Source organism: Zerene cesonia, unplaced genomic scaffold (genome assembly GCF_012273895.1).
Source record: "Zerene cesonia ecotype Mississippi unplaced genomic scaffold, Zerene_cesonia_1.1 Zces_u011, whole genome shotgun sequence".
NCBI classification, from domain to species: domain Eukaryota; kingdom Metazoa; phylum Arthropoda; class Insecta; order Lepidoptera; family Pieridae; genus Zerene; species Zerene cesonia.
In genome coordinates, this window is record NW_024045141.1 from 719,040 (window position 1) to 733,002 (window position 13,963).

The following is a 13,963-nucleotide window of genomic DNA, read 5'->3' on the forward strand; positions in this document are numbered from 1 at the left end:
TTACAGATAAATATAAAAATATACAAAAACCCACGCACCATCGCGAGCCGAATCCACAACAACGCCCAGCACCGGCGTATCGGCCGTCACCCTCGAGCGCGGCGCGTTCAGGTACGAGTGAGCGAGACGGAAGCACGCGCGCACCCGCGAGCGGAGCAAGAGGAACGACCACACGTCGCCCGTGCTGCTCTCCCACTCGCAGTCCGGCGTCCTTTGATACAAAAAGATACAATCAATAATTATTTTCTAAAAAGATCGTATGTACCCCCTAACCCCCCTTAAACTACTACTAGAGGGAGGGGGGGTAGGCAAAATAATTGTTGATCACACACTCCCTCTCGGGAAGCTAACACTCCAAATTCTAGAATGGCGCCAAGTGACACTAACTCCGCATCAGACTCAAGGACAAAGGATTCAAACTATCCATTTAAAGCGAATCAAAATCGAATATATAGGAGTCAGTTACATACAAACATACAGGTGAAGCCAATAAAAACGCGTCAATGAAAAACAGTCTATCCAGGCGAAGAGCTACTTCTATATATCAAACAAAACTCACCCCATAAAAGGAAGCATGTTGAGCTTGGCCACCACATTCGAACTCGAGTCACATTCGCCAAAGAAGTTCTTAGAGCTCTCCTGGCTAAGCGTTTCTTGAGGCCAATCCGGTGACATTTCACTTTCGTACGCCTTCAAATTCGGAACACTCTCAGTGGCTTCTGTAATGACGTCTGTGCTGTATGACGTCACCGTTTGTATACTCTCCTTCATCTCTGAGTCGATGGACATAACGTTCTTTATCGCGTGATCAACTTCGTCCGATATCGTCTTTCTATCTACATCCACTATGTTGTATTCAGTTAGCAGCTGCTGTATCGTCACCGACGGTTTCCGATTCTTCGGACTGCTTCTTGTCTTCTTCGGAGATTGTTTCTCCGAGATTGCCTTCTTTGGCGACTTTTCTTTATCACTCACACTCGGGCTTCTCGAGATCTTCTGTATCTTGCTTACTTGTTTCGGAGTTACGTCCACGGTCGGTTTGTTCTTTTCTTGCTTTGTTGGACTATAGCTTCGCTTTCTGCCCTTCGCCGATTGGATGTCTTCGTAGAACTCTTCCTCGTTCGATGTCAAATCTATGACGTCATTCGATTCTATTTTCTCAGTTAGGACGCCGTTTTTGTCCATTTTGTATATCACTCTTATCGCCGATTGCTTGCTGGTTAGTTCATCTTCAGAAAACGGACGGCTGTCGATGTCTACGTCGAATGTACTGCGAGCTAGCGCGTCATCTACGAGAGTTAGAGACGAGTTGGCTTCCAATAACTCTTTATTCTTCTTCATTGCAATTTCCGTGTTAATCTCTGTGTCTTTCAAATCCGCAGCAATGCCTTCAGTGGACCGATCTATGGACAGCGGTTTGCTTGTGTTTGACGTAATGCTCTTGATATCTTCAGATTTTTCGTTTTCCTTTTTGTCTATACACGCGTCACCAGATGGTAAATTCTGCACGTCCACGTTATATTGCGTCGTGACTCTTTCAACTTCAGTTTTATTTTCTTTCGAATCTGAGAATTGTACGGAGCGTTTCTCCGGTACTAATGTTTCGTGAGATTTTATTGGATTGTATGGATGGGCATTTTCATAATCCATTGGCGATATGAGAACATTGTTCAGAGGATTATGCTGATCGAAGTAAATAATTTGTCCGGGTATAGATTGGTTGTTTCGCGGTGTTTTTTGCTCTCTAACTAGACACCTTTCGGGCTTCTGCTCGGGTTGATGGACTTCTTCCATAGACACATCCAAGGACACCGGGCCCACTGAGTTTTTCAAGATGGTAGACACGGCTCTGTCACCCAAGCGTGCTATTTCATCCATTAGAGCCAAATCCTTCTTGATGGAAATGACAGATTCCGTATTCGAATGTAACTCAACATCCAAATCGATTTGACTCGAAGTGATGAGATTTGCTTGAATTTGCGTGCTGACTGTAGATGGAGTATTCTTAGGTTTCTCAACACCGGATTCGAATGGTAACACATCCGCCAAGGGCTTGACTAAATCACTCATTAGTTCCTTTATCCCATCCGACACATCGTACGTCGGTATAACTTTAACTTTTTCGTGTTTCGTTTCTTTCATGTATGACGTTTCACCGAATGCCGTTTTCTTGAGCGGTGACGTTTCCAGTTCAGCGTTTATGTCGCTTGCTGTTTCATCGAATTGTAAAGCCTTCACCACATCACTGCTGATCCTTAGAGAGCGTCTACCGGATTTCTCGACAGCTATAACTTCGTTTGGAGAATCATCCGTTTCTTCAACACTATCGCTGTCAACGTCGAATCGCGATTGCTGCAGCGCCGCTTGCGCCATCGATATGTTATTGAGTAAATCCTCCCTGCTGAGGGTAGGTCGTCTGTTTGCAAAGGAGCTCTTATTGGAGTCGATTTGGACTTTCTCATCATGACCGTCATACTCCGTCTCAGGTTCATCGATTATCGGCGGCAAAGAACGACGATCGGTAAATTCGGATAACATTTGCAGAAGTTCCCGCGTATCGTCCGCGGCGCTTAGAGATTTGGAACCCCTCGATATGTTAGATTTTTTGCATAGCTTATCTTCAGAGTTGACTTCCGCATTTATAGCTTCTTCATAATGTATATTCTTTGTTGCTGCTTTCAATTCGTCTATTTTATCGTTCAAATCACTGACGCAATCCTCTTCTTTGTACTCGAGTGCTGGAATATGACTCTTAATTTGAGGTTTATCGAGCGTCTCAATCTTTTCATCCGCCTGTACGTATGCAAGCTCTGTAGTTTCGCAATTGCTATCTCTTCTTATGATAAATACTCCACTTTTCGAAGAAGTATTACTTTTAACATCTTCAACCTTCATTGGAGATTCGACTACGGCCATAAAATTCTTCTCTTCATCAGAATGATCTAATGACGCGTTGGACATGTCTAATAGTTCGTTTAATATAGACTTTTTCGGTTTCAGTGAGCTGTGTGAAGTGATCGAGGTAGTACCACTAATAATTTTATCAGCTAATTCATTGTTTTCTTCCTTCACGTCGACATTACTTTCGACTTTTAATTCTTTAGTCATATTTGTTATAGCTTCCTTAGGGTTATCATCATTTTTGTCAAAATAATCTTGTTCATTTAGTGATGCATCTGAATTTTTACATGAAACCGTTTCTGTCACCTTACCCTTTTCAGTTTCATCTCGATACGGTTCTTTTTCTTTAGCATCTGTTTTACATTCTATTGATTGGTACACGATAATATCCTGTTGTTCACACATTTGTTTTTCAGGTTTAGTAAATGTCTTATTTTCATGTGTTTTGTCTAAATCAGTTTTAATCGTTAGAATATCGCCAGGAATAGGCTTAGTGAGCGACAAGTTCCCTAAATCACACTTATCATCATACGTTTTGTTGATCATATCATTACATGTTTCCTTTATGACCTGCTTATGTATCTTTCCTTCATCTGGCTCTATCATTTCTTCTTTTTCAATTGGTTTTTTGTAAGATAATTCTTCGTTATCCATTAATAACCGATTAGGCAAAACTTGCGTTGTTGACATGTTCTGATCATATTCGTGTTTTGTTTCATCATTATTTTGTTTAGATAGAATAATATTTGGAGGTAAAGCTTGTGTCATGGATATATCTTGATTTTTAACTTGTGTTTTGTTCAGATTGTTTTCCTTTTGTGTTGTATCAATGGTTTCCCTTTCCGTACCATCACATGCCGCAATTAATACATTTTCTAGTATTGGCAGAATCGCTTTGGGCGGCAAAGCTTCTGTGATTGAAATATCACAATTGTTATCATCAAAAACGACAGTCTTATGATTGTCACTATAATTCTGGGACAATATAATATTCTGAGGCACTGCTTGCGTCATGGATATATCAATATCGTTATCATACAAAACTGTTTTACCATCATTTTCTTTGTTAGTCAAGATATTTGTGGGTATAGCTTGTGTTATAGATATATCAACCTCATTGCAAATCGTTTGCCTCTTAGCCTGTACTATATTTTGAGGCATGGCTTGCGTGAACGATAGGTCGCTACTGTTGAAATGTACGGTTCTCTCATGCTGTTTATTTGGAATTAAATTAGCCGGTAATGCTTGCGTGAAAGAAATACTGTCGTCTTCATATACGATAGTCTTCTGTTTATCCTCGTGACTGATCATTGGTGCTGGTGCGACAATAACCTTTGCTGGAATGGCTTGTGTCATGGATAAGTTACACGTATCATTTTCAAAAACTATTGTCTGTCGTCTGGGAATGTCTATTTTACCTTCCAGTGCTTGCGTCATTGACAAATTTTCTTCACTATACTTCACTGTGTCATGATTTAGTTTTGTTATAGGAGTTGCAAAATTGGGTAAATCGTCATTTGTATTCGAAACGATCGTCTTTCTGGGCTGCGTTTCTGCTTTTGAATGAATCACTTTCTTCTCTGTCTGTACAGTCAATCTCTTGCCATCAAACACTAATACTTTATCCAACTCTTCATTAACTGCAAAGTTATCGGACTCTAATATCGGCGCGTAGGGGTTAACTGCCAAATTTTCTTTATCCTCCAAGTTAAATTCAGCTATAGACTTTTTGTTTAGCGACTTTTTGGGTACTTCCTGCACTTTCGGACTACAAACTGTATCAGTTATAGACATGTCATACTCATCATTTTTCAAACCGACATGCGTCATATTGAGATCTTCTTCTTCTAGAACTTCGATATATTCAGATATGTTCCCGCTGTACACTGGCCCCGGACAGATGACATTTTGCTGTGCGCGTTTCATATTCTGCTCTATTTCGTCCAAATCGTCACACTTCCCACCCAGAGCCTGCATGACTGAGAAGTTAACGCTCATGGGATTCGTCATTTCAGTCATGCCTGCGCAAGTTATGTCATTTCCGAATAATTTGCTTTGATGATCTGTTAGAGCGCTCAGTTCGAAGTTCTGCTGCGGTAAAGTGAGTCTCTCTCCTGTGCATTCTAAGGCAGGAACTTGTTGCGGATAATTGCCATTGTTGAGGGATGTTTGAAAGTCCTGTCTTGTGTTTGTGGGTACGATGGTGTCTCCGATATCGACTGCTACTACTCCATCGAATTGCTGTTCAAATATTGATCTGCCTATTTGCACTATTGTCATTGGCTTTTGTGCATTGGCCGCTGACTCATTGCCAGACGATTCTAGACTCTTATTGTTCTCTTCATAGAAGTTTTTCCATGTTGTAGTTGCTTCATTAGTAACAAACTCTCTGTAATATAGAAAACACAAATATTATTTTTCATTTAAAGACTTCTGAACACATGAAAATATGTAAGTGATAATTTACAGTTATATTGAAAATATATAATGAATAATCGATATTATTAAACTGTATTATATGTTCCTATCGTGGACGTGTTTTGATCAACACTGGCCAAGTTTTTAAGTATTTACTTTAATGGCATTGAAAACTTTTTAGGTTCATGGATATGCCTATTTCTCAGTTTCCTTCAGCTATTGGAGCAGAGGTGAAAAGGGATCTATAGTATAGGATGAAGTGATAACTTATTATAAGCTTATCCAAAATATAAAACTTTGCAATGCTAAACAAAACTACGGCTAAATATTCCTTCACATTATAAAATTGATACTCTTTCTATATTAATGACTGTATCTGGTAGGTAAATAATCTTAGTCAGGTAATAAGTATGTATCTTGACATAGATTCCTGTCTTAATGACCTCCCCTTTTTACATATATATCTGGTAGTATAGTTAGCAGAGATGACGAAACTCACGCGACGCCCGTTCGCCTGGAGAAGCTGACACGCCGACTCTTTGCTGTGTCGGAGGGTGTAGCAACTTTGAACTCTAGCTCCGAGAATGGTGTGCGTGGCGGCCTTTGACTCTTCAATATTGACGATCTTCTTTTCCTCCTACAAGAATTCACCTTTTTAAAATAATGATTAAGAAAGGCACATCATTTTAAGTTAAATCAGCTTCGCTAATTCATTATATCGTCTTGAGTGACAAATGATGGGTAATTTTTATTCTCCATAATTTTTTTATTCATATAAATGAAAAATATTTATTCATATAATTTCATTCTCTGACTTTTAAAACAAACTTAAATAAGCTAAATATGATATTAGATGATTTAATCAAACTTTAGTAAATGAAGACATAAAAATATCATTGGATACAGCAAATCTATTACAATAGAGTCTACACACACACACACACATCCACGCAGCCAAATAAACTAATACAATACATTATTGTGTGATTTTCTTTTTTTTTTACCAAATTAGAAATTAGTATTTCATATCATTTTGAACATGGATTTTACAGTCTATATATTTTATATGTTTTCCTAGGTCAGGCAGTTTCCCTTGACAGGCATGACTAGCAACTAGTATATAAATAATAATTACAAGGTACTAGCAAACCCGGCGAACTCCGTTTCGCCACCAGATGGCTTCGTTTTTCCCGCTTTTCTGTTGAAATTTTTCCTGAATTTTCTTTGCTACAAACCTTACGACGCCCAAGACCTTTCCAACGAATGCAAAACCGTGGAAATCGGTTCGTGCGTTCTGGAGTTATAGCGTCAGGAAGGAAAACCCGACTTATTTTTATATAGTAGATAAATAAAATTTAAATTGTATGTAAGCTGTGCAGCATATTTGTTATATTTCTCTCATAGCTGTATGTTAACATCAAATAAAAACATTATTGTTAATATACATATCCAATAAATGCAATATAATTAATTTTCTCAAAGCCTTCTTAATGTGCCTGGTAAATAATGTACAACTAATGTGTATATAGGTACTTCTGTCTATGACAAGGAAAATGTGATGATACTTGAATCTAAGTTGAGATCTAGTGCTGTTAAGGGTAAAACTACAAAGTAAACTCTTTATAAGGAAACTCAAGGGATTGAGCATTTTTTGTCGTTATAGAGAGTTATTGTTATATGGAGTGAAGAAAAAAACAACCAAATTGATAAGAACTTTTAATGTATGTTTTAGATAATAATTGCTTATAAATTATCGTTTACACATATAGGCTGATAACTTTTTATGACATTTTTTGCTATGCCAGTACTTGTTTTGTGTTATTTTATTAAAAAACAAAAAAAAATCTACCTGGCAATAATACCCATAATAAATATTTTACTGTCTTAAAATATGAACACATTTCTTCGAAATTCTTCGTAATAGAGAATGGCGTATCACTAATTTATATTCACATAATAAATCGGTATGTTTTTTGGTGATAATAGGGTAGAATAACGTTTGCCGTGGCATCTGGTTATAATTAAATAGGATAAGAGATTATTTTTGAAAATAGAACAAACCATCTGAAAAGAATAGTACTTTCATGTTATGCGTATGTAGTGATGAACTTGTTTTTTTATGTGTTCTACTTACGTTGCTGCTGCATTTATTGATTTATTACCCTCTGTGTTATCCATTTTATTATATATCAATTAAATCTTACACCTTTTCATTATAAAAACAATCACTTCGTATATTATAAACATGTAACTGTTTACAGAGATTTAAACTGACGTTTTCAAACGGTCACTTTCAAATTTGACGGATTCAAATTTACAGGCAAATGTTGCCAGTATTACATTTTAACAAGTTTAAAAGACTAACCTACTAATCTAGTTATTTATGTGCTACGTATTGTAATATAATAAAAATACCAGTTTCAATATACATCCTACAAAAATATATTCATAGAACTTTAGAATTATTATTAACCCAAAATAAATATTAAAATTTATTATTAACACAACTTTATTATTATACACAACATCTAAAACTACACCACGGTATCTACATAACTACCACCGCAGTCATCTTTAATGCAATTATCTACTCTAAGCTGTGCTATTACTGGTAAAAATCATAATTCAAATTAAAACGAGTATTTACTTACAAAATATATATGACACCGAGAACAGTTATCGTAAGAAGCGTAATATAAATGGACAAAATACCTAACCAAATAATAAAACAAGCATAGTCTTCTACACTCAACGGTCCGGACATCGAAAATAAGATCTACATTTCTTTAAATTTTGACTACAAAAGTTTTTAAATACACAAAAATTTTGTTGCATAAAGCTTCATACTGACATATTTTGAAAAGTCCTGTTTTTCTCTTCTATTTCTTGACGGTCTATGAGAGAAATCATATTATTTGTTTTTTAATTTATGCCATAGACATAATCGTATTTTCCATAATGCCTAAATTAAATTTAAATACATGAAATCAAACTCGTTTTTTTTTAAATATCGAGACACCATTTTTGAAATATTAAAATGGCAAGAGACTATTAGCACAGTCATAATCTATATATGCTTTGTCATTATACTATACACGAGTAGTCGGTAAGTACGAGGTAGGCAGTGGTAAATTTAGAAATAGTACAGGTATTCTATATCTATGGATAAAGGGGGAAGTATACTCGTGAAGATCACAAATTAATTTTAAGAATTATCATGTAAAATATTAGTAAAAATACATCTCAAGTATAAAGTTGCAAGACTGAATCTGTTATTTAATTTTATATGCACAAATGCATTTGAAGCTGAATTAGAGTATTTATTGTTTTGCTAGTGCCTAGAGATGTCTCTGTTCTGTCTATACAAAGCAGAAGATTTAATGTTTTTTGTTTGTTTGAATGCGCTAATCACAGGAACTACTGAACCGATTTGAAAAATTCTTTCTATAATAAATTACTCTATAATATGTGGAGCAACAAAAAAAAGTCACAAAAACACAAAAAGCATAAATAAAACAATTATAATATAAACGTAACAAAATTAATTAATTCAATCATCGTAAGCTGCCTCCGACGGAGTGTATGTAGTATCTGTATCCGTGTTAGTCCGTGTACAGCACGAGCATTTGGAAGATTCGGGAAGAAACCGTCTGAAAAGAACATAATCCATCAACATTTTTTTTTTTACTTTAATTAACCTCTTCAAAAATCATATTCAAAATTTGAAACAGCATAGATAAGGTATAAATATAATGATGTGATATTAAATATTAATAGCTAGTTGACCCGGACAGCTTAGTCTATATTAGTCTGTGTATTTTCAATTATTTAAACATTCAGGAAAAACAGTAGTAGATTAATATTTTCCAATGAACTATGGCATGCCTAATATAATAAAAATAAAAAAAAACATTCAATTACCGTTTGTTACGAAATAACGCAAAAACTGTACAGATATTAATACCAAGAAAAGATCATCCTATTTCTTATCCTACTAATCCTGCTAATATTATAAACGCGAAAGTTTGTAAGGATATGTGTGTGTTTGTTACTCTTTCACGCAAAAACTGCTGAACCGATTGCAATGAAATTTGATAAGTAAATAGCTGGACATCAAGAATAACATATAGGCAACTTTTTATCCCAATATTCCTACGGGATACAGACTTACGCGGGTGAAACCGCGGGGCGCAGCTAGTATAATATAGTATTATCTGTGACCTTGTCTATTAGACTAAAGCTTGTCATTTTTACTGCCTTTGAGAAGAAAGCTTTTTGATAATTTCCGAGTATTACATACTATAGTTTTTCACTTTTTTTGCGTATTATACCCGAGATTAGTCAACGTCAAGGAACTCAAACTGACAGCTGGCTGTCAGTTTTAATTTCAAAGCAACACCCACCCACGGCTATCTCTTTTCAAAGGCCGCCTAACCCTTCTCTTCGCATGAACTCTCTGTCCGTTACTATCTTCTCTTTGGTTTCCTTCTTCCTTATTTCTTTCGGATACAGTTTCATCTTTTCGGTTGCGACGATTCTTGTATACTTCACACGAATCTTTTGGTACGACTTTCCAAGTTTTTTTAATGTCTTTCAATTGATATTTCTGAAATGCATATTATTATTACATTATCTAATGGTATAGCACATAGCAATACGGAGAATAGAAAGTGTAGTCTCATAATAAAAAGCAAAACACCATTTTACTACATGAAGTAGTCGATAATACAAAAAAACGAGTTAACGTTTAGGATGTCTGAAATCCACGGCAACCATTGATTTACAAGACCAAATATCATAATACTAGCTGTGCCCCGCGGTTTCACCCGCGTAAGTCCGTATCCCGTAGGAATATCGGAATAAAAAGTTGCCTATATGTTATTCCAGTAATCCAGCTGTCTACGTACCAAATTTCATGGCAATTGGTTCAGTAGTTTTTACGTGAAAGAGTAACAAACATCCATACATCCATACAAACTTTCGCATTTATAATATTAATAGGATAACAATGCAGCTATGTTTTTCTTAATTTAAGCAAATACATACATGATCACGAATAATTTGATTGATGCTATCGAAATCCGACGTTTCAATATTATGAATGTAGCATGGTCTTTTATGTGTTTGATGAATTTTTCTTTTTTTATTCGGTTTCCGTTTTTGTTTTTTATCTTTGCGTTTCCGTGGCCGCATTTTGTGAACCTGCTGCGGATATTTTATGAGAAATTATGAAATACGTAAGATTTCAATAGCAATTTTTTTTTCTATTTTTCGCTTAAATCATATTTGTCTTGTCATTATTTAATAAGAGTTGACAAATATTATTTAATCAAAAAGATCGAGGTCCATAAATAATATGCAAAACTTTTAATTACAATGACAAAATTAAACTTTTATTTAGCAAAGCACAATATAGCGACTTATATTTAAAAAAAAATTGTTTCATCAAAGTAGAAAAAATAATATAAATCAGAACGGACTTATATTGTCTCGATTTAAAATCATAAGGTAGGACATAACATAATTCTGAAAATACTCATTGTTAAGTTCTTTTAACTTTTTATGTCGTTCTAGGAAAACGTTTCATTTTAGAAATGATTTCGTTATAAATCATTTCTGTTGCTAGTACTAGTATCCGATTGTATTGTCATATGACTGTCGACGTACAGTTGTACCAACATTGAGAAAAGTCCACCATCTTTGGGCAGCTGATATTTGTGTTATTGAAAGATTTCTACAAAATATAGGCACCAGTGACCCAAAATGGGCGCATCATTCGTTCCCATCACCGTTTTCACGGTTCTCTGGGGTGTTGTGGGTATTGTTTGCCCGTTTTTCGCTCCCAAAGGACCTAACAGAGGGTAAGTACTTGAACGATATTTTCTTCGTTTTATCTCTCTAATTTTCTGCATTCCGTGTTTAATTCTATCATTAAAACGTTTCAGGATCATCCAGGTGGTGTTAATGTTAACAGCAGCTACTTGCTGGTTGTTGTAAGTATAATTTCTATCAAATTCTATAATGACTAATGCATAGGTTTTTCCTGCTTTACTTGTATGTATGATGATCAAATCATTAACCCTCTATGGAAGGATCTTTATGACTTTGCCGCCGAGCTTATCTGCGCCGCGCATTTTCACGAACGAACCTGCGGGCAAAAGCAAGTATATCTATAGCTCATGGGTTATTCTGATGCGTAAACTTCCAAGTATCACCAAAATCCATACAGTGCATGCAGTTGCTACTGTGTTTGGTGTTGTATTGGAGAAGCCGGTGGTTGTTATGCCTTTACCATGACATTCCCAGTTCATTCCTATCCATATCCTATTTCTTTTGTTCATCCTTTCCTTATATTTTATTCTTTAAAACAGACAATACACTATTCATAGGCTGCAATGATTACGCTTACAGTCTGGCGAACCACCAGCTTGGTTGCCCAGTATGACATATAAATATTCCTAGTTGTGGCTACTGATTAATAAAAAATCTCATCAATTCCAGCTGGCTGTGTGCATACATGGCACAAATGAACCCTCTCATCGGACCCAGATTAAATAACGAGACCCTCATATGGATAGCACGCTCTTGGGTAAGTGGTCTCTATATATTTCTAATAGCAAGTAACTTCTATTCTCTACTCTAATCTTCGACCGCCTCCTTGGTACAGCGGTTAACGCGTGAGCGAGAACCGGGGGTCCTGGGTTTGATTCCCATTGGAGATGAAAAAAAACGGCTTGGTCTGGTAGGACACAGAAGGCTGATCATAAAAAAATTGATCAGTGAAACAGATGTATATATCATCTGCCCCATACCCCAGTAGGGGACCCATATCTTCTATAACTTGTTTGATATTGTGTTTCATATAATATACATAAGCTTCATCGCTGCCAAGTATCATCAAAATCAGTTCAGTGGTTTACATGTGAAAGTGTAACAAACATATACATCATGTCTAATATTATGTATATTCAACTATATGTCCGTTTATAAATATTGTAAATTAGCTGCGCCCTGCGGTTTCACCCGCGTAAGTCCGTATCCCATAGGAATATCGGGATAAAAAGTTGCCTATATGTTATTCCATTTGTCCAGCTGTGTATGTACAAAATTTCTTTGCAATCGGTTCAGTAGTTTTAGCGTGAAAGTGCAACAAACACACACACATGCAATGCCTTGCCTTACAAACTTTCACATTTATAATATTAGTAGGATAAATAGGATAGTAGGACTAGGATTCATAAAGTAATTAGTTTGAGCATGAACACATCCGCTGTCAATGAGGCATAAGGCATCCACAGAAAATCAGTGTTAGTACACTGAGTGGCGGGCCTCATTAAGACACATATATATTTAAGTACCTAATAAGTGACTTATTGTTATACTATCTTTTACCCGCCACTTTGCACGCGTTAATTCGGAGTACTTTAATAGACATTATTATACATATAAACTAATGCCCTTTAATCACTCTATCTATTAAAAAAAAACCATCAAAATCCGTTGCATAGTTTAAAAGATTTAAGCATAAATAGGGACATAGGGAAGAGAAAGCGACTCTGTTTTATACTATGTAGTGATTTCTCTTTATCTATGTCTCTTAATAAACGCATTTTCTTTCTTTCTATAGATTCCTACAAAGTTTTGTTATAATTTTAGTAGGACTAGGAAAGGTGGATGTTACTTGGTAAAGTTGTAGGTTTTAGTCTAATGAAAGGAAGTTTTTTATAATTACCTAAGTATTGTTTCGATTTAATCATATTAGCACTAATAAAAAATATTCAGTATTAAGTATTTCAACATATCTCTTTATCATTTAAACCGATTTCAAAAAGGTGTTTTTCTATCCGACTATTTTTCTATTTGTGATCTTTTCAACCAATTTCAAAAAGGGGGGAGATTATTAGGATATTCGACTGCATTGTTTTGAGCTGGATGAATCGATTTTGATAATTTTTTTCTTATCTGAAAGGTGGTGCCTGCCGTGCAGTCATCTGTCTTGTCTGTCCGTCCACTAGTCTGTATTACATGAACCGTGATTTCCGTTGCCACTATAACAACCAACAATAAAAAATCGAGGTTAAGCGACGGTTGGAGCGCGTTCTCACCTCCGAAGTAAAAGCGTAAAAGTTTACCTGTGTATAAAAAAATAAATCGACCAATTATAATTTCTAAGCGTTGAACTTTGAAAAACTCCCTAGAGGAAAGCATGTCGAATTCCTCCACTGAAAAAGGGGGGATCCTCGACCATTCTACATGTATGGTTCGCCGGTGAGCCCCAATAAAATGATTTTTTTGTGTTGATTCTTGATATCGGCCAGAAGGCTACTTCATCTTGACACGGACGCGTGGGTGAATTGAAGGTTCACCCTGGTAGCGACACCCTCAAGGGCGTCCCGTGACGGGGACCACGAATCTCGGCTTGGGCTGTCGCATGAATAGAGGGGGCCGGAGGGGTCGTACTTGCTGGGCGTACGACCTCATCTTAGTCCGCATTCCGCTGTAGTGTCTTTACATGTGGTGTCCCGGTTGGCTCCTGTGCCCCCTCATGCCAATGGAATGATGTTGGAAATTGTATATACTTAGTCTGGCCATAAATACTGTTACACTTAATTATAAAAAAATATTACATTTGAATTTCGAATCT

The 13,963-nt window shown here is 36.2% G+C and overlaps 2 protein-coding genes and 1 long non-coding RNA gene across 3 annotated transcripts in view; 1 reads left to right on the forward strand and 2 right to left on the reverse strand.

Annotated features, from left to right (window-relative positions):
• The window catches only part of LOC119839303, a 12,464-nt gene extending 4,967 nt beyond the window's left edge, over positions 1 to 7,497 (reverse strand). The window contains exons 1-4 of the mRNA XM_038365543.1: positions 7,454 to 7,497; positions 5,819 to 5,956; positions 560 to 5,290; positions 39 to 211 (exon numbers count right to left, since the gene is read on the reverse strand). Of these exons, the coding sequence (XP_038221471.1) occupies positions 39 to 211; positions 560 to 5,290; positions 5,819 to 5,956; positions 7,454 to 7,497 (5,086 nt within the window). The remainder of the gene's footprint in view (positions 1 to 38; positions 212 to 559; positions 5,291 to 5,818; positions 5,957 to 7,453) is intronic.
• Positions 7,498 to 8,823: 1,326 nt separating this feature from the next.
• On the reverse strand, positions 8,824 to 10,503 carry LOC119839309. Its single transcript, XR_005288242.1, has 3 exons — positions 10,366 to 10,503; positions 9,723 to 9,925; positions 8,824 to 8,969 (listed from the first exon to the last, which is right to left on the reverse strand). It is a non-coding gene; the product is annotated as an uncharacterized LOC119839309 (long non-coding RNA).
• A 475-nt stretch (positions 10,504 to 10,978) lies between these two features.
• Positions 10,979 to 13,963, forward strand: part of LOC119839289 (V-type proton ATPase subunit e 2-like) — a 6,046-nt gene continuing 3,061 nt past the window's right edge. The window contains exons 1-3 of the mRNA XM_038365529.1: positions 10,979 to 11,180; positions 11,265 to 11,312; positions 11,821 to 11,908. Of these exons, the coding sequence (XP_038221457.1) occupies positions 11,083 to 11,180; positions 11,265 to 11,312; positions 11,821 to 11,908 (234 nt within the window). The 5' untranslated portion in view covers positions 10,979 to 11,082. The remainder of the gene's footprint in view (positions 11,181 to 11,264; positions 11,313 to 11,820; positions 11,909 to 13,963) is intronic.